This window comes from Oryctolagus cuniculus, chromosome 1 (assembly GCF_964237555.1).
Source record: "Oryctolagus cuniculus chromosome 1, mOryCun1.1, whole genome shotgun sequence".
NCBI classification, from domain to species: domain Eukaryota; kingdom Metazoa; phylum Chordata; class Mammalia; order Lagomorpha; family Leporidae; genus Oryctolagus; species Oryctolagus cuniculus.
Genome location: NC_091432.1, coordinates 160,990,606 through 161,010,254, shown reverse-complemented (window position 1 = coordinate 161,010,254; position 19,649 = coordinate 160,990,606). Strand labels below are relative to the sequence as shown.

Sequence of the window (19,649 nt, the reverse complement as noted above, 5' to 3'; positions counted from 1 at the left end):
GGTGTAGCATGCATGTTACATAACAGCTCTGTTAATACCTGAACAACCAGCAACATTATTCAGATATGAACACAGCAAACAAGTAAGTGTACGCAGATGAAAAAATGGCATCAGATGACAACTCTAAGGAGCACTCCTAGCTCCTCTTCTAACGGGCAGAGCAGGGTTCTCAGAGGCAAAGAACAAAGGGAATTGGGCTGGATATTTAACCGCTCCAGTAGGTACCTCTTAACCTTAAACTAACTTGAAATAAAATTTTAATCACCTAAGACTGTTATTTGGAAAGAAAAATATTTGAGAGGCAGCAAGAGCATGCTCCCATAAGTTGAATCACTTCCCAAAGGCCCTCAATGCCAGAGGCAGGAACTGGGAGCTCAATCCATGTCCCCACATTGGGAGGCAGGAAGCCAGTCACTTGAGCCATCACCTGCCACCTCCCAGGGTCTGCACTGGCAGGAAGCTGGAATTGGGAACTAGAGCTCAGAATCGCACCCAGGTGCTCTGATATGGGACCGCAGGCATTGTGACCAGTGTCGTAACTGCTAGAACAAATGCTTGCCTCACCTGGGATTCTAAATTGGAAGTTAAGGAAACAGAATAGAGGTCTTCAGTCTGGAAGGATGGACGCTGAGAAGGAGGGAGTGCCCAACACCCACAGATGGAAGTTTACAGACAAAACAGAAAGGAGGAAACAGAAGGAGGAAAGCCGGGATGAGAGAGGGGCTCTGAGTACCACGTTTCTGTCTGGGATGAGGAAAGGCAGACAGTGGGGGTGGCGGCACACACACACACACATTCACCCTGGGTGAATTTCATGCCACTGGATTGTGCACTCAAAAATGGCCAGGGGCCGGTGTTGTTGAGGTAGCAATTAAAGCTGCTTCCTGTGGTGCAGTTCAGGTCTCGGCTGTTCCTCTTCTGATCCAGCTCTCTGCTATGGCCTGGGAAAGAAGTGGATGATGGCCCAAGTGCTTGGGCCCCTGCACCTGCGTGGGAGGCCGAGCTCTGGCCATTGCAGCCATTTAGGGAGTGAACCAGCAGATGGAAGATCTGTCTCTCCCTCTCTCTGCCTGTAACTGTACCTCTCAAATAAGTAAAAAAAGGCTCAAACTGGAAATGTTAGGTTATGTCTGTTTTGCATTTTTTAAAATAGACAAATTGTTTCAACTAAGCCAAGTGATAAAAATACCTCCCTTTACTCCCAAAGTGCTGCTGGAGGTTACAAAGGTGCCTCGGCCATGGCACAGCTAAGCATTACCTGGGGAGCTCTATGGCACTTCCCCCTGCCACCAGGCTTGGGAGCTGTGGCAGCTCTGCAGGGCTTCAAGTGCAGCCAGGGGCAGAAGGACCCTGTCCATCCCTACTCTCTGCAGTTGGCAGCCGGGAGGCCAGCCCCGGCCCTGAGACCCTGGGTTTGGAAGCCCGGGCTCTGAGGCAGAGCCCCTCTATCCTGGAGGGAGAAGCCCAGGTTGGCCTTGGTTCCCAGGTCCCCTTCCTCCCCTGAGTCTCCCAAGGCCACGCTACCTTTACTCGGCCACTGTTCTGGGAGAGGTGGCGGGGTGACACTTACGATTCCATTCTGCACGCTGAAACCCAGTTGGTAGCGGAGGTCTGGTCTGCGGATTAACACAGTGGTCACTGGCGGACATCGCACGATATTCAGCTTCACTCGGGACTGGTTCTTTAAGCCCTTCAACGTGAATGAGGTACAGCGGCTAGGGTCACCGCCACTGGAGTGACCAGCACCGAAGGCAGAGAGACGTCCACGTGAGCCCTCCTCCCCCTCCGTGGGGTGCCCAGCTGCTCCGGCTCCCTGCTGGGCTTTTCAGTCCCAGAGGCGGAAGCCACAGGGTTGAGGTGGGGGCCGCTCACCCTGCATAGGTGTGTTTCCAGAGGGTGCTGGCTTTGTTTTGGGCAAGGTCCTGACTTGCCAGGTATCTGACAGTAGTGGTCCCTGGGCAACGAGGAGGACAACTCTGCCACTTGGCTTCGGGTGTGTAGAGTTCACATGCGCTCTCATAGTGGCGACAGATCAGGGGGCCAAGGGATGTGTCTCTGAAAGGCCAACTCCTAACCAAGCTTGTCTGGGGCAGGGCGAGGTTCGATTCCCAGGGCTACTTTTCTCCTGTCCCAACACCACACTTCCCCATTGTCAGTGTTTACACAGCTCATGTATGCACCTTCCTGGGAGAGCAGTGGGGGCTACAGGATGGGTGCTGTTGCCCAGGGAAGAAGAAAGGTGACTGGCAGGTGGTATATGGTTCTGTGGTCCTTGGTAACATCAGAACTGAGCTAGAGGGGAAGCTGGTGTCGTGGACAGAGAGGCCGGGGTGGGGGTGGCACTGGCACTGTGGCCCAGCTCCCTGTGCCACCACCTGTGATGCACACCTCCTACAGGAGCAGGGGTTTGAGTCTTAGCTGCCTCTGGATCCAGCTCCTGCTAGTGTGCCTGGGCAAACAGCAGAGGATGGACCCAGTGCTTGGGCCTCTGCACCTGGGCGACCCAGAAGAAGCTCCTGGCTCCTGCCTTTAGCTTGGTCACTGCAGCCACTTGGGGAGTGAACCAGGGGATGGAAGACCTCCCTCCTTCATTCCTTGTGGCTGGCAGCCCTGATGCCCCTGGTTGGTTTCTAGAACCCATGCAGAGCAGATCATGGCATTTGAATGGGATGCACCTGTCCAACTGGATGCTTTATGTAGCAAGGCTGGCTGATGGAGAAACTGTGCAAGTCCCCCTCCTCCAAAAGGGAAGGGGAAAGGGGAGAAGCTGTTCCTAAAAGCTGGCACTATGCAGGTGGGCAGGCAACCTGTGTTCAGCAGAGAGTTGGGGGGGGCAGGGAGGTGGTGAGCTCTGGGCTGTCCATGTCTGTGGCATCCCTAGAGACGGCAGGCAGGGCAGGTGGAAAGCAGGGCCCAGGGAAGGCATGCGTGAGGGGGGCCAGTTTGCTCGATATTTTATAAATAGAAACGTGCGAGTTCTACAGTCGCTGTGGACCGCCGCTCCTTGTCGCTCCTTTTCTAGCCTGCAAAGCCTTTTTCTGGGGCAGGTCAGGACTGACGCTTCATGTGTGACAGATGTGTACATGACACCTGCCTTGTCCAGGGGCTCTTGTTGGGGCTAGGATTGTGGGTCCCCTGCTTAGGCCTCTACCTCCCTCAGCAGTGTGACCCAGGGTCTGTGCAAATGGGACTGGCAGCAGCAGTCGAACTGACTTTGTTCAGGGGCACAAGTGCCCCATAGCCCTTCTAAGTAACAAGGATCTGCTTTAGACTGAGGGATAGGTAGGGGCTGTGTTTCCTCTGGCTTTACTAGAATATGCCAGTGGTTGTCACCGGGAGGTCCCCACAACAGCAGCACCTGACCCCTCATTAGAAATGCATGTTGTGGGCCGGCGCCGTGGCTCACTAGGCTAATCCTCTGCCTTGCAGCGCTGGCACACCGGGTTCTAGTCCCGGTCGGGGCGCTAGATTCTGTCCCGGTTGCCCCTTTTCCAGGCCAGCTCTCTGCTGTGGCCCAGGAGTGCAGTGGAGGATGGCCCAAGTCCTTGGGCCCTGCACCCCATGGGAGACCAGGAGAAGCACCTGGCTCCTGCCATCGGATCAGCGCGGTGCACCAGCCGCAGCGCGCCGGCCACAGTGGCCATTGGAGGGTGAACCAATGGCAAAAGGAAGACCTTTCTGTCTCTCTCACTGTCCACTCTGCCTGTCAAAAAAAAAAAAAAATGCATGTTGTGGGATCTGCCCTAGACTGCTGGAATGACAGAATGCACCAGGCGGACCAGACAATTTGCACTAAGGAGCCTTCCAGGTGCTCCTGATGCACCCTCAGTTTTGAGAAGTGGTGGAGATGGCATTGCAGAAGGCACAATGCAATTTTTTTCCAAGGGCTGATCAGGCCCAAAGATGTCGAAGACCACTCACACCTATGGCCTGTGCTCCATGACAGCAGGCGCTAGCAATGCTGGGGTGGGTCTGCTGGCTGGTGGACAGCTGGTGGGACCAGGGGCTCCACAGCTTGATCCCTGCACAGCCACCCCCTGGTCTGAGCACCCTTACCATCACTGTCACATCAGAGCCATCTAATGAAACCAGCAGGAGCACGGTAATAACTGCCTGTCATTGAGCACTGACCAGGAGCTGGCTCATTTAATCTCCCTGAAAAAATGGCAGCTGTAATGATCCCCATTTAAAGAAGAGGAAACTGAGGCACAGAGCTATCAATCGACTCTGAGGGTCACGTTCAGCCATGATCAATCCCATCTCTCTTGGTTTTCAGAACCCACTGCATTTTCTCCTAATCAGCCCCTAAATACACGAGAGGACTTGAAAAAGTTGACAGAAAATGTGTATTACTTTAAAGAAAACTGTGCATGGATTGCAGTTTTGTTTTGCCCCCAAATATTTAAGTTTCATTTTTCTGTTAGCCTTCTGAAGCACCCCCATCTCTGTCCCCACTGCGAATGTGTCCTTTTTCTCCTGTACTTAACTCTTACTGCTCTGTTGCTATGTACCAAGAGATGTGTTAGCTATGGGGCTGGGTGGAGTGAGCCCTGTCCTGGAGCTCGGGGGTCTGGATGGTGGAGACTGCAGGCACACAGCAGCCAGCGGGGGCTGCAGTTCCTTCTCGTCTCTCCTTCTCTGCCATCACGGAGAGACCAGAAACTTGTGGCAAACGAGAGCTACAAACGCTGAAGATAGGAGCCACTAGTTAGGGTGACAACTCTTCAGACCAAGCTACCTGCCTGGAAAGTTCACATCCATGAACCACTGGGAGCCTTCAGGTATGCACGTGTGATACACAAAACCTCACAGAACACACTGCAAAGAGAACTGCCCTGAGTTCTCAGTGGTAGCTAGAGCCATCAGACTTCGCAGGTGGGCTCTTTTAGGTGACCTGATTTGAGAGGCCTCATCAGCGAGAGAATCTCAAGACTGCGGAAAGTGACCGCAAGGCACGGAGAGACGGCACTAGAACAGGCAGGCTGGGTGCTGGCTCTGCATTCCCGATCAGTGTTTCAGGCTGGCTCCTGTTAACTTGGGTTTCTGAGCTGTCATAGGATTGGAGGTGCCAATTAAATAAATGGTCATTCCATCCCCATGGTGACAGTGGATTGGTGCAGCAAATGAAGCAAACAGGGTGGGAAGGGAGAGGCAGGGCAGGGGGAGAAAGAAGCCAGAATGGTCTCCATAGCAACAGGGCTGCAGCCCGGAGAGAGGATCTGAGGAAGGAGAGGGAAGCAGCGCTCTAGTTTGAGAGAGGACCGAGATGCAGAGGGCAGGACCGTGGAGGCGGTGGCTGAGCAGAGCAGGCTCTACCAGGCGGCACCTGCAGCAGTAATGCTCCGGGAATGAGTTACCACAGGGAAAATACGTGCTAGGGAAAGGCCGTCAGGACATTTTGCTACCTGTAACTCTAGAAATAGACTCTGTTTCCTGCAAGCTGCGGGTGAGGGTGGGAAGGTCAACATGCATTCCAGTGGCAAGCAGCAGCACCCACTGCTTTGGACAACCTTGTGCCTTGAACCGCGGCCTGCAGGCAGGCGATGTCACAAGCCCTGGGAGCCCACTGAGCATGCCTGCACCACCCAGACCTAGGGAATCTGCACCTGCCTGTGTGCCCAGGTGACTCCCAGAGGTTGGAGATACTGACTCATTAGGAAGAGCAGCGCTGGCTCAAGTCCCCGCCAAGAGCCTGTCCCACGCAGAACAGGCGGACTTGACAGAGCCCCTCATGTGCCCAGCAGGCCCAAGGGGGTGAGGCCAGCACCGAGCCCCTGGCCAGGTGCACGCAGAGAGGGCTGTGGTGCTTAGAGGACTTGAACACAGCAGTAGCCATCTGAAAGGCGGCCCTGGATACACGCAATTCCAGCGGTTGTCAGCAGGGCGGCCCACGCCGGGGCTGTACTGGGCACTGAGAAGTTCAGCTGTGTTCTCACTGGGGTCTGCTCCGCCAAGGTCCCTTGGCCGAGGGTGGCCAGGGACGTGCTGATTTTCTCACTCTCCCTCTTCATCGGTCTGTGCCTTTTTCATCACCACATGGCTTTGTACTACTTTGGATGCCATGGAGGGGAACCTTTGTTCCTGCCAAGGGCCATTTGGATATTTATAGCGTCACTCGTGGGCCACACAAGATCATCAGCTATAGATGTATTGGGTTTCGATTCCCCCTAAATCTGCCTTGGCAGGGCCAGACCAAATGACTTCACAGGCCTTATATGGCTCGCAGGCTGGAAGTTCCCCTCCCGGTTTGCCTCGGGAGCCTGCCTGGCTCTGTGGGGCCTCTGGGCAGGCACGGGTCTCGCAGCCTTGCTCCTCTGGTCTGTGTGTCGCTTCCTTCGCTGAGTTGCAGGGAGGAGTGGAGTGGAGGATGGGACTGACTTGCCAATTGTGGGCCCTAGCAAGCCCTGTGTGCCTCTGGACTCTGGGGTGAGGTGTCTGTGCCTGGCATTGGTTGCCCTCCTTGTGGACTGTTGGGGGGGGCAAGGGGCGTGGCTTGCTGTCCCTCCTCTACTCAAGTCATCCCCTTCTCTTCGCTGCGGCCACCCTGACAAAGTTGCACAGACTCAATGGCTTGCAAACGACACAAACCTGTTTCTCATGGCTGTGGAAGCCAAGTCTGGGCTGTGGACAGAGGATTTCTTGCTGTGGCCTTACTTAGTGGACAGATGGCCAGAAAGCTCTCTGGGGTCCTTCCTGTAGGGACCCTAATCTCATTAATGAGGGTCCTTCCTCCATGACTTCCCCACTGTTTAACACTCCCCTCCAAACCCCCCTCCCACATACTGCTGCCGCAAGATTCAATTTCAATATACGAGTTACAGGGGTGAGCACTCCACTGTGCCCCTCTCCCCAAACCTTCCCAGATTCAGAGAAACCCCACTGAGCTCCTTTGCTCCCTGATTGCTTGCCTGCCTCTGATTTCCTCCTGCACACACCATGAAGCCGGGGTTTACAACTTCCAAGCTACAGCTGTCTGGGGCTGGATATACTTCTTGGCTGCAGGGGCTCGTTTCTATGCTGGGCACGGCAGGGTGTTGGGCAGCAGCCTTACCTCTACCTATGAGATGCCAGTAGCACCTCCTCCTGCAGGGCGCTACCTCACGCAGTGCCCACCTGCTCTGCAAGATCACCCCCAGCTGAGGATGGTCTCCCCAGCCACCCCAGGGCCGGGCCTCGGATCCAGGGGAGCAGACGCCCTCCCTGGGATGACTCCAGATTAGAGGCAGAACATCCCGGGAGCTGAGTGACCTGGCTCTACCAATGGCCAGCTATGCAATCATCTTTCTGTGCCTCAGTTTCCCAACATCTATAGTGGGCATAACCGCTCTGCAGAAGGCTGCCTTGAGTGCTCAGTAAGCTAATCTGGGTGCGTTTGCAGAGTGGGGTCTGGCACATGGCTGTCGGTCATCATGGCCGTTGGTCCCCTCACGTCCTCCTGCCAGACCAAGCTCCTGGGACAAGGCTCCTATGTGCTGTGCCGCTGGGCCCTCAGCCCCTTGGGTGATTTCTGCATACACATGGCTGTGTTTAATAAGCAACTCACTTATGTGAGAGAGACACCCAGTATGGACCACTCCTGCCACTCTTTGCCTCCCCGTGCTGCCATGGAGACATGAGGCCCTCCCTCTCAGACCAGGCTGAACCCTACCTCCACCCTGGACTCGATGCCACTCTGCTATCCTTTCTGCCCCCACGTCAGCTTGCACATCATGACACAACATTTCCCTGTCGAAAGGCTCCCGGCTTTTCGCCTCCGTGTTGCTGGGGCCCACTGAACCCTTCAGTGACGTAATTATCCTCCACATGCACGCGTCATTCTTCCCAGCTCTCTGGATCTCCATGTTCTAATCTTATTACATAGTCCGGTGCCAGGCAGCAACACTGGGTCCGTGATGGACAGCATGTAGAAGGGGGCGTCCTGTGAAATTATAGTGAGCTGCAAAGTCCCGCAGTGCGTTCCTCGCGTGTTTATGGTGATGTCAGTGTAAAACAAATATCAAACGCACTGCCAGTTGTTACACTTACAGTACATAATGCTTGATAATAAATGACTGTTACTGGTTATATATTGACTATACTTTTATCTTTAAAGTATCCTCTTACTTAGAACAAAAGGCTGACTGTGTTTACTTATTAAAGGTGGAAACAGTTCACCACGTCACACCAGCAGGAGACCTGTGCATTTTGTCTTCCCCGCATCTCCTGCCTGCCCCAGGAGGCCACGCTGAGCCACTGACTTAGACCATGCGGGTTTGCCCGAGTGCAGTCAGTGCTGCTCACCCAGCACCAGAGCTGCCCAAAGCAGTGTTTCTTAGGGTGTAGCCTGTTGTTATGCAATGCATGACTGTGCATTAAGCAAGAGGTAAATCTGAGGATTTAACAAACTAAAAGAGGTCAAAGGGGATGACTCCTTTCCCGGGGAGAGGATGCTATGCAGGATTGGTATCTAACCGGTTTCATTGAAACCAAAGAGGCACCGTCCCGTGTCCTCTCTGCCCACCTTTGCCTCCCACCCCAGCCCTTCCCGAAGATGTTGGCACCTGCGATTTTCTTTGGCTCAGAATGACTGCCATAGGAGGTCATTCCCTCTGCCCTGCTCTGTCCACCCCTCCCCTTCTCTCGCAGAGCTAGGTTCTAGCCAGCAGTCTTCCACGAAGCCCTTGTGAGGCTGAGAAAGCGGTGGGGTCTCAGGCTGCCACAGTGCTCAGAGCAGGGCTACTGGGTTCCCTGGTGGCGTGGTGCAGAAGGAATGTTCTCGGTCACCTTGACCACACCATCAACAAGGACCAGTGTGCTCAAAGGGCTACAGCAGATGCTTTATTTCCAAGAAGAAAATCTGACCTCTTTCCCTCAACTAGTCACATCTTATTTTTCTCTTTAAGTGACTCTTCTCAGTCTTACATGGTAGCACCAGTTTAGGTTGAACCCATGTGATTGTGTTTGGCTGTAAGGAACATGCAGACTCTAACAGTTCCTTTCTCTCATGGCCACAGCCCATGTGGACTGCCATCCAAGGGCCATGGCAGGGACACGGTCACCCATACCACGTGTTGTTACACTTGAGGCATTGGCATGATTATAACCGGGATGGCCAATCATCTGACTGTAAGTGGGGGTACTGAGCTGAGGAAAATTCTGTCGCGGCTGAATGTGGGCTTAAAGAGTGTTGTGATTGATTGGTGATGCCTGTGATGGGCACAGCATTGGACAGTGGTGGTATGTGACTCCAGTTACTACCCCTGATCTACACATGGTCCCAGTGAAGAATCTGCAGCTAGCACCTTGATGACACACTGCCTGAGAGCGAGTTTATGCTTTTTATGTTGGCGTCTTCCTCGATGCCTGGTACTTGCAGTATGTATATGAGTATGGAGGACTGGCTGTCAGTCTCATTGCATGCTAATTCAGGCCCACAGCGGCAGCTGCCTTCCCCCATGCCCAGGTACCTTAATGATGCTCTGGCAGGTGGAGAGCGGCAGGCCCACCAGGCTGGTGCCGTTGATGGACATGATCTGGTCCCCGATGTTCAGCTTCCCCGACTTCTCGGCGGGGCCCCCGTGCATCATGTTGGCTATGATCACAGTTGGCAGGATGGAGCCCCAGCCGGACTCCACAATCACCACGCCCAGGATTTCTCCTTTCTGCTTCTCGATGAAAACCTGAAAGGAGGGGAGAGCCTTAGACAGCCCCGAGCTGCAACGGCGGCGGGGGCAGAGGCAGGGACCACTGCCGCTCCCATTTCCTGTCTCCACTGGAGACAGGCGCTTACTGCTGGCTCCAGCCCCGGGGTAATTCATCTTCTCTGTGTCTGTGGCACTTACACAGGCCCATTCTGTTCTGTGTGGTGCACCCCTGCTTCACATAAGCAGTCTTGCCTGGACACAGCCACGGGGGTGGGCTGACACATGTCTGCATCTTTTTGTGCCTGCTGTCCCCTGGGTGGGAAGTGAAGTTCCGTCAGCAGGGGTGGGGGTTGCCTCAGCCTCGTGTTTCTGTTTTCAAGAAATAGCCCACAGTGTGTGCTGTCCTTGTATCCCTCGTGGGCAAGGCAGAGGAGAGAGGAGTGAGTGCTGACACCTCCAGCCTGGGAGGTTGGCAGAGATGCCAAAGCGGGTAAGGCCCTTCGTGGACACATCCAACAGAGTGCGCATGCGTGGGGGGCTTTAGAAGGGTCACAGAAAGTATGTATTGTATCATACGTATATTATGTTATGTGTATATATATACATTATAAAGAATGCATGGCTTTCAAAATTTTTTGCACCTAAATAAACCTATATTTTAATGCCACTGTGCATGGACTTTTTCAAGTAGCCTCTTGTCTACTGGGGCCTGAAAAATCCCTTTTGCAGGCAAGCGCCCCTGCCCCCTAGCTGCTGAAGTTCATGGGTGGCCCCGTCCTTGGAGAACCATCCTCAGCCCAAGGAGAGAAGCACCCTGGCACCCCTTGAATGGTGTCCCCTCCAAGCTCCTATGCCCAAGTGCTGATCCCCAGGCTGTGACTGACTTGCAGGGCATCTCATGCCCTGCTTCTGGGGAATCTAAGACACCCATACTGCTCAAAAGATCCTTTTCTTCTTAAAGGTTCTTTCCAGCTATCAGATAGGGTCCAAGCCCTTCGACTGGACTTGCAGCCTCTCTGGTGCTGGCTCAGACCTCTGGCTGGTCTCTCCTCCTCCTGTGCTGCACCCACCTCCTGCTTCAGCTGAGCTGCCACCTCCTGATGTCTCAAACACAGAGCTTTCTGACCTCTGAGCTTCTGTCCCATTACTCTGGCCAGCTCTGTGCTTTCCCGTTGGGTTCCAAGTGATCCCTAGAACGGCATGGATGGCCCCATCTTTGTCCAGATTTTCCTGGAGAGCCTGGCCTGAAGCCCTGGGAAGCATAGAATTCGTCATCTGAAACCCACGACCTGCTATGTTTGGCCAACTGCAGTTGGCATTCTTTAAAATTTTACTTGAGAGAGAGAACTCTCTTGTGCTGGTTTACTTCCCAAATGCTCCCTATGGCGCCGGGCCAGAAGCCAGGACTCAATCCAGGTTTCCCTTGTGGGTGGCAGGGACCCAATTACTTGAGCCATCCCTGCTGCCTCTCAGGGTCTGTATTAGCAGGAAGCTGGAGTCAGGAAGCAGCTGGGTGTCACATCCAGGCACTCTAGTAAGATGCGGGTGTCTCATCTACTAGAACAAACTCCTGCCTCGGCAGCTGACCTTGGCTACTGCTGGTACCTGGCACCATCAGTAGACATTTTTGGTGCCTTTGGTGGATTGTGGGCTTTGTTCAGGTCTTATCTGCCTCTGAAACTCACCCAAAACTTCTGTGAATGCAGGAGCAGAGGATCTGCTGCCTCTGTCTGCACCGTTCACAGCAGTATTTAGTAACAGGGCCCATGAAGGGGAGCCAGGGGTGGGAGCGAGCCCCTTCCCAGTGGGCTGCAGATACCACACTTTCCCCTCCAGTGCCTTCACCCCTGTAGTAGGGCAGCCCTGCCCTCCCGCCACCCTCCCTGCCCGTGGCCAGTCCGGCCTGGTACACAGCTTTGGGAGAGCACCTACGTCTTTGCAGTTTTCCGACTTGGAGAAGTGGATCAGGTCGTCATTGTACATGTCCTGGGTGTTCAGCAGGTCGCTGTACTCCTTCTGGCTGAGGTCTTCAGGGTTGATGCCATTGGCCCTGAGGAACTCCTGGTATGCCACACTGAATGCCTGCCCGATGGACTGTGCGATCAGCTGGGCCTGCAACAGCAGCCAGGGCAACAGACAACCGTCAGTGCTGTGCGCCATAGCCCCGGGTCTCTGGTCCTCCCAGATGTCAGGGAAGCCGGCGGTTCTACACGAGGGCACCACTGCCCACCGGGGGCCACTTGCACAACTGTGGGGGATGTTTTGATGATGGCAGTCATCATTGTCCCACAGGAGGAGTCATTCCACATCCTGGAGGATTTTCCAGTATCCCATTGATGTTCCTGTCCATGCACCACCCCCTGCTGCTAACCATCTGACTCCAAGACTCAACTCCCACTTCTGTAAAACACGAACACTTTCCTTCCATGGGTCTTAGACACACTGACTGTTTCATGGGTAAGACTGTAAGCAGAGGGAAGTCATGTTTTCTCTGTCCAACACTCGGAACCAGGAGCATGGAAAATCGTCAGCATCAATGCTGGTCATGGCATCTGAGGCACAAGTCCCACCCCTCACAGCCTGCACTGCCCTGTTCTGCCTGGTGACTCTTCAGGTTTCCATATCTACCTCATATGTGGTCCTCGATCTGCAGTATCAAGTATTCCACCAAATCCTGTGTTCCTTTACATCCACACTTACTCATCAGGTGGTGTAAGCATCCGACTGTATCCTGATGCCTTTTGAGATGGACGGGCCCCAGCATTTATATACTGTGGTAGGGCTGTTTCTGTTTGCTTTCCTTTCTCCTTTGCATTATCTTTATTTGGTAAACGGTTCTTCAAAAGGGGAGGGTTGATTATATTAATCTATAAATTCTACTTTAGGATGCTAGTGGGGTATGGGAAAATAGTTCTTGTAGGGGAAATAAAGTGTTGGGTCCCACAGAGCTGAGTGACACAGATCCACAGCTCCAAAGTGTAAAAGCTACGGAAGGAACAAGGGGCTTTTGTAGTCAGTCGGCTTATAAACTTGGCGTGTGTGCACAGCTGTGTGGCAGTGTTTGGCCACCCTGGGGTGCACGGAGCTGAGAACCCTCCTCCGGTGCCACCCTGCACTTTGCAGGGCTGGAGACAGAGGCCCAGAGCCACAGAGGAACCTGCTGAAGGTCACACAGCTCTCGAGAGGAGGACGTGGCCTTCGCTGTTCTGTGATTTGAAAGCTCTCCCTGCGTTAGTAAAGCACCACTGTTAACTGGCTGATAGCAGCTGAGCCTACACCGCACTGAGCATTTCCCAAGGAGCACTGCGTGAATCCTCACGTCACTTCTGTGATGGGCCCTGCTGTGACTGGTCCACAGCTCCTCCTGGGCGACGGGGTGCTCACACCAGACGTGGCCAAGTGGCTCCTTAGGGTCTGTGCCAGGACCCCATGGCTGACCACGATAACATTTCTGTTGTAAAAGGGCTAACCTTCACGGAAAGTGGGACAGACGCGGCTGTGCACATGCGCCAGGTTTATAAACTGACCGGCTGTAAAAAGCCGTTTTTCCTCCCTCCTGTGACTTTTAGACTTTGGAGTAGCTGATCTGTGTCACTAGGCCCCACTGCACACGCCCGGAAACAGAGGCTGAGCTCCACATTCCCTCAGGCGGTGATGGGGCTGGGGGCTGAAGGCAGAGCCCACCCTCCCACCACCACATGGGACAGCCTCCCTGTGAGGTTCTGATGGGCACAAAAACAAAACCAGAGGTCTCTGAGCGATGCTTTCAACACACGCAATCCTGGCCTCCAGCCAGCTCTCGCTGCCCTTCTCTAACTGCTGGAACCAGCAACTCGTTAACAGCGATTCCGGACCTTTCTGCATGGCCCGGGGAAAAGAAAATGCTTTGCTTTTCTCGCTCCCAGAATCTGGTGACTTCACATGCCACAGGCCACACCCAGAATCTGCACACTCCTCCCTGCTGTGAAACTGGAGGGGAGTGAGGCTTCCGCGGACACAGGCTTGGGAAGATGAACTAGGAAGCGTCCACCTAGGAGTGTGACCAGGCCCTGCCTTACGACCCTATGCCGGAAGCCCCAGGCGATCACGCTGGCTGCAAGTGTTATGGGCTGTTTGCCATGCACCAGGTGTAGGGCTTCAAATGACGTAGGCGTAGGCCCTCAGTCACAGCAGCCCATCGAGGAGGCACTGTCATCCCTGGGCCCAGCGGCTGCACAGCCTGGTCGTGGAGGCAGGACCCAAGCCCACTGTCCCCTTTCTGGAGTCCCTGTGCTTCGTCCATGCTCGACTGGAGGCCAGGGGAAGACACCTGGGTCTGCTGTTGGTGTAGCTTTTGCTTCTCCATTCTTCTGCCACTGACCCAGAAGAACCAGAAGGAACACAGAGCCCCTCCCTACGCGCTCCGGGCTGGGTGGAGGTGGCAGAGGGTCCCACAGGGCCCCTTCAGCACGGTGAGCAGCCCTCACTCCCACTGCGCACGCAACACCACAGGAGGCACACAATTCTCTTCTTTCATTCTTCTGAGAAACACGGGCAGCGCAGGCTTCTCCCGGCTTGCATCAGTGTTAAAGGAACAGCGGGGAGGCGGCACGGCAAGCTCCTTGTCCAGGGCTGCTTTCTGGAGCAGCAGCCCAGGAAGGACCATGACGATGGCAGCACAGCCGGCACGGCTCCGCTCCCCTGGGGAGAAGCAGGCCTGCCTCCCGCCCCTGCCTTTCTGGAGGAAAGCACTTGACTGCAGCTCGATAAACTCGCTACTGGAGAAAAATGGGCTCTTTACAGGCGCCAAGGCTACCACAGTAATTTCCTTCCAAGTGGATGAGGCTCTCTGCTCCCAGTGTGAAGCAGAGCTGCTGTGGCGGGGGAGGGGAGATGGCAGTCACCAGGACTGGCCTGGTGCCGGGGTGGGGGCAGGGAGCAGCACTGGTGCGCATGCAGGCTGAAGCCTGGTGGCCTCACTGACAGTTGATGACAATGCCAGTGATCAAAGCACGGCTCCTGTACTCATTTTCCCCACCGTTCTCATCACCCCAAGACTAGAGGTGACACAGGACTGTGCTTGGGTGTGTGTGATGTCCCTGCCATCTGATGGGAAGGGGGGGTGACAGCTGCCTAGTGGACCACAGCACAGTCCTGCACAACGAAGAAGGGTCCTTCCCCAAATGCCCCGGTGCTCCAGTGAGACCGGCCTAGGCTCCTATGGGATGGATTGGGTCCCCCCTCCCTGCTTCCCCCATCCCAAGCTCTGCAGCTGTGTGGCCTCCTTTCACTTCCCCAGACCAATGCAGCAGGCCCCTGCCTCGAGGCCTTGGCACTTGCTCTCGTCTCATCCTCGCTTTATCCAGGTCTCTGTTCAAATGTCACCTTCTCATGAGAGGACTCTGCTGGTCAGTGTGACGTGGCCCCGCCTCTCTCCTCCTAATTCTGTCCTATTCTCCCATGTCCCACTCCCCACTGCCTCACCTTAGTGTGTACATTTACCTACTTCTGTTCCCTTCCCACCTTCTGATTCAACCTTCCAGCCCAGCACAGCAGGTGCTCAATAAACACACTCCTTAACAGATGAATCAGAAAGGTTCAGGTGCTGAGAGACTGAGGGATGTGACCACCCCGCGGCTGCCCAGGTCTCCGGACGGAAGCGCGGGGGAAGCCACCCTTACGTCCTCAGACTCAAAGACGTGGCAGATCATCTTGTACTGCCTTTTGCCATCCTGGGACGGGTGGGAGGCCTCCACGTGCTCCTGGGAGTTGGAGCGGGGCACCCGCCGGCGGGCCATCAGCACGACGATGTTCCCGATGTCCGCGATGTAGGAAATGGTCCTCAGAGGGTGGTCCATCATGGTCTCCTGGGAGGAGGGGGGAGGGGAGAGGGCGGTGAGGCTGGAGCAGTGACCAGTCACCCACGGGAGAGCCTGCCCATCTGCAGCCCAACATGCTGTGGTCCACGCGTGGAGCTCAATGCAAAGACCCAGCAGCTGGACCAGGCCTGGGGGCGTTTCCCTGGCTAACCAAGAGCAGGTGAAAAGAAGCAAGAAATCCCATATACTTCACAGCACTTTGGGGAAGTTAAAAAAAAAAAATCTAGAAGGCATGGTCGCTGTTTGTTTCCCTGGACGTGTGATTTTAAACTAAATCTCCTTACCGGCTCATCTGTCCGTGTTGAGAACTTTCGCGAATCATCAACAACTTCTGTGCTTCCGTTTTTCCACTAAGCTTTAGGAAAAGAGGCCCCAGCCCGGCCTGGCAGCAGGCATTGCAATCCCGGGGGCCAGGGCGCTCTTACCTGTGTGTCGGCGTTCAGCACTTTAATTCTCTGGGTAGAGATGAAGAGATCCACCTCGGTCATGGGCTGAGACTCGCCCTCAGGAGCCTGAGAGGGAAAAACACAGCCTGACCCAGATGCGCACGAGCAGGGTGAGCTCACGCTTGCTCAGTCTCACACACGCTCAGTCTCACACACACTCACACACACACACTGACACAGAGGGGCCCCAAGACACAGTCACCAGAACGGCACCCCAGACTCCGGGAATGAGCTGCCAAGGCTGAAGACCCACACGGAGGATGGCCACATGGACAACAGCCCGCACGTGCAGTTATGGGGGAACGTGCGGAGTCCCCCTGGCTGCTGCTCCCAACAGACGCGGTAACTACTGCAGCACGGTTGGCTCTTTTGGAATGACGATGGCTAAGGGTCTGGAGCCCAACACGATGGAGGAAGAAGGGGAACAGACTGATACCCGGGGACCTGGAGGGTAACGTGGCGCTTACACTGGATTGAGCTGATGGGGATGGTATCTGCAGCAGATGCAAGCGAAGCCGTTTGGATGCAGTTCTGGTAAGAGGGTCTTCAGGTTCACACACCAGCACAGCGACACAGAAGCACCTGCCCACTCCTGGAGCCACCCCATTAAGAAAGCGCTCCAAGGCTTCAGTGTCCTGGGAGCAGTGCACAAGCACCTCACAGCCCCACAAAAAGCACAGCCTAGTTCGTTTAGGGCTCCACTCCCCGCACCAGTGGTTATTAGTGAGTGTTCTTTTTTTGCATCCAGCAATTTGAGAAGTCCACGAATCAAACATAACTGGAATTGCACAGACCTAAGTCCCTGCCACACCAGCGCTCTGAATGGTTGCAACTTCCTCATTCCTAAGGATTCCTTCAGCAGCCCCAGTTTGCTCCCTGTCGTTGCTTTGGAGTGAGATGACCAATGAGCAACAGAAAACGGCTGCTTCAGGCAACTGAGTTTTGAGAAACGCAGGCTTATGGGGCGATTCAAAAAGAAATTGGGAAAAAAACTTGCTGGATGCAGAAAACAAAAACACAAAATAAGGAGGAGGCAAAAAACAAATGAAAAAGACGGGCATAACACCAAGCTGATGAAGTTTTTGGTACTGCACCTTCTTCCTGCTTTTGGCTAATTTCTGGGCCATCTGCTTAGCATGGAACAAACAGAGACAGGAGAATAGTTAGAAAAGAACTTGCAGACTCCAAGTCAAAAAGGGGATTGACAAAGTATGCTGATTAGTGGCACAAGGCATTTCCGTGGGAGGAAGACAGGCTGAACAAAAGTCCCACTCTAAAGACAACTGATTTCCTCATTCAGAATTCAGCAGGTGCTGGGGGCAGCAGGATGAAGGATGTGTTGATACAGCATAACTGCAATGGATCTTTTTGAAGGATCAAGTTTTGGTTCTTTTGGTTTTATTGTATGCCTGTTTTTTCTATCTTATTAATTTCACCCTAGATCTTTGTTTCCTTCTACCTTCTTTAGGCCTAATTTGCTGTTTTTCCCAGCATGTTGAAAATCAACACAAAGATTTGCAAACCTTTTTGTTACCTAAAACTATGAATATGCCTTTAAGTACTGCTTTGACAGTATTTCCACTACTCTTGGTATGCTGAAATTTAACTGCTGTCCCGTTAAAATATTTTCTGATGTCCACTGCGATTTGTCTTTTGGATCTTTGGCTATTTAGAATGGTTACTAATTTTAATACATTTGGGGATTTTCTAGTTATCTTTATTGATTTCTGAATTATCAGTGCTCAGAGCACATATTCTATATGATTTGTCTTTTGAAACTTGCTAAGACACACCTGGATGGACCAGCATCTGATGTTGGCGAGTGTGTCACATGGGCATTACAAGATTCATCCTGCAGTTGTTGAGAACAGTGTTCTACCAATGTCCATTGGCTTAGCTGAGTTGGTATAAAAGTATTGTCCATCTTTTATGTTCATGCTGATTTTGGGGTCTTTTTTATACCATTTATTGAAAGAGGCATGTGAAAACTCCCAGCTGTTTGTGTGGATCTGTCTGTGCAGTGTGTTGGTTCTGTCCATCTGTGCTTTATCTGTCTGGTCGGTAATGTTATAAGGTATAGCCGCACTTACGATGCTGTGTCTTCCAGTTGAACTGACCCTATGGTTGTTCTTGCTCTTTCTAGTCATGCTCCTTGCCTTACACCTGAGTGATGCCAATGCAATCATGCCTGACTAAAGATGGATGCAATATTCACCCTTCTCATAATTCATATCACAGCTGATAAAACCCTAAGACTTTGGGGCGAGTTTTTCTTGATGCTGCCACCTACTAATTGTGGGCATTTTGAGTGAACCATTTGTCTCTGCACCTTAGTTTCTTCATTTGTAAAATGGGGGATAAAAATAATAGTAACTGCTCATAGGGTTGTTGTGAGGATGAAACAACGTAGGCAAAGTTCTTGAGCAGTGTCTGGTGCATTCTAAGCACTGTCCTTGCATTTGCTGTTGTGTGAGTGCCATCAGTCCACATCAGGATGCAGTTTCTTGGCTTCTGGGAAGACTTGCTATATACAGCTGTTGTGCAAATGATGAGTCAACAGCCACACTGGGGCTGCTACGGTGGTGATGCGGGGTGGGGTGGGGTGGAGGGACAGCTGGCCTTGCCTTCCTTGGTACTCACCTGGTGGAAAGCTCTTTTGCTCCCCGCAGCCATCTCTACCTCATTAGGGACTCAGATGTGTCTCCTAGACTGCCTCATTGCAGAGAAACTGGACGAGACAGCCATCCACACAGCACCTGGTTCATCTCTGGTCTGCCCAGGGAACTAGGGCAGCCCCACTCCCACACAGCAGCCCCGGAGCTCTGACTGGTGCTAATGAGTTCATGGTGAGCCGTCCGCAGGCAGCACCTGCTAGTGTTCCCCTAATTCCCGCACAGTGAGCGGAAGTGTCTACCTCTGAGAAGTAGCCCTGTGGCACGGCGGGTCTGTGTGGGACCCTGGAATCCAGCCAGGTGTGGTCTGGCCTGCACGGGTCATTAACTGTTAGATCAGTGACTGCTGTTGGAACTCACTGCTTGCTTTCTATCAGCTTCCTTGAAATGATGTGGCTTCATAGAGGAATTTCCACACCTCCTGATAACAAAACCTAACATCTGGGCTCACATGTCTGCAATATTAGAGTCCACTGTCAATTTTCTATTTTTCCTGACACCGGTGATGAGGAAGAAGATCTGTAAGGTGAACTGGGTTTCAGGACAGGTATTCTGAAATAACTTCTATGCAGTTAACAATGCTTTCTGTACTCACACCACTACCATCTTTACATTACTCGAGGTAGCCAAGTGCCCTGCAATGCATCATAACCAAAAACTGAGCTCTGACATGGGGAAGTGAGAGGTCAGAGCCACCGTGAGACCCCCAGGTGGCAGTAAGTGGCCCAAGAGAAACAGAAAGGCAAGCAGGCACCTTCAAGAAAGACATGACGATATCCACATATATGCTGTTTCAGAGAGCCACCTGGGGCTTTCCACACCAGCATGGCACTGTGTGCCACAAGGCCAGGTGGGGAGCCCATGTGCACTGTCGACTGCTGGGGAGACCCCCTACCCCGGGGTTAGGCTGGCTGCTCTAGCCACACCCTCCTCCCCCTCCCCCAGCACCTGACAGGTGCCAGGATCCTTTCGCTGTGAAAGCTTACTACAGCCCTGTGAGGCTCTAGAAGAGGAAAGGGGAGGTGCAAAGATGTTAACTTGTTAACTGAC

The 19,649-nt window shown here is 53.5% G+C and overlaps 1 protein-coding gene across 5 annotated transcripts in view; it reads right to left on the bottom strand.

Moving 5' to 3' along the window:
• APBA1 (amyloid beta precursor protein binding family A member 1) overlaps positions 1-19,649 on the bottom strand; it is a 212,973-nt gene that overhangs the window by 4,861 nt on the left and 188,463 nt on the right. For 4 of the 5 annotated variants that reach the window (XM_051846428.2, XM_051846433.2, XM_051846438.2 and 1 more), the window contains exons 6-11: positions 17,022-17,054; positions 15,907-15,993; positions 15,284-15,469; positions 11,556-11,735; positions 9,447-9,659; positions 1,571-1,690 (exon numbers count right to left, since the gene is read on the bottom strand). In XM_051846428.2, coding sequence (XP_051702388.2) covers positions 1,571-1,690; positions 9,447-9,659; positions 11,556-11,735; positions 15,284-15,469; positions 15,907-15,993; positions 17,022-17,054 — 819 coding nt within the window. The remainder of the gene's footprint in view (positions 1-1,570; positions 1,691-9,446; positions 9,660-11,555; positions 11,736-15,283; positions 15,470-15,906; positions 15,994-17,021; positions 17,055-19,649) is intronic. The other variant, XM_051846441.2, reaches the window with a different exon arrangement.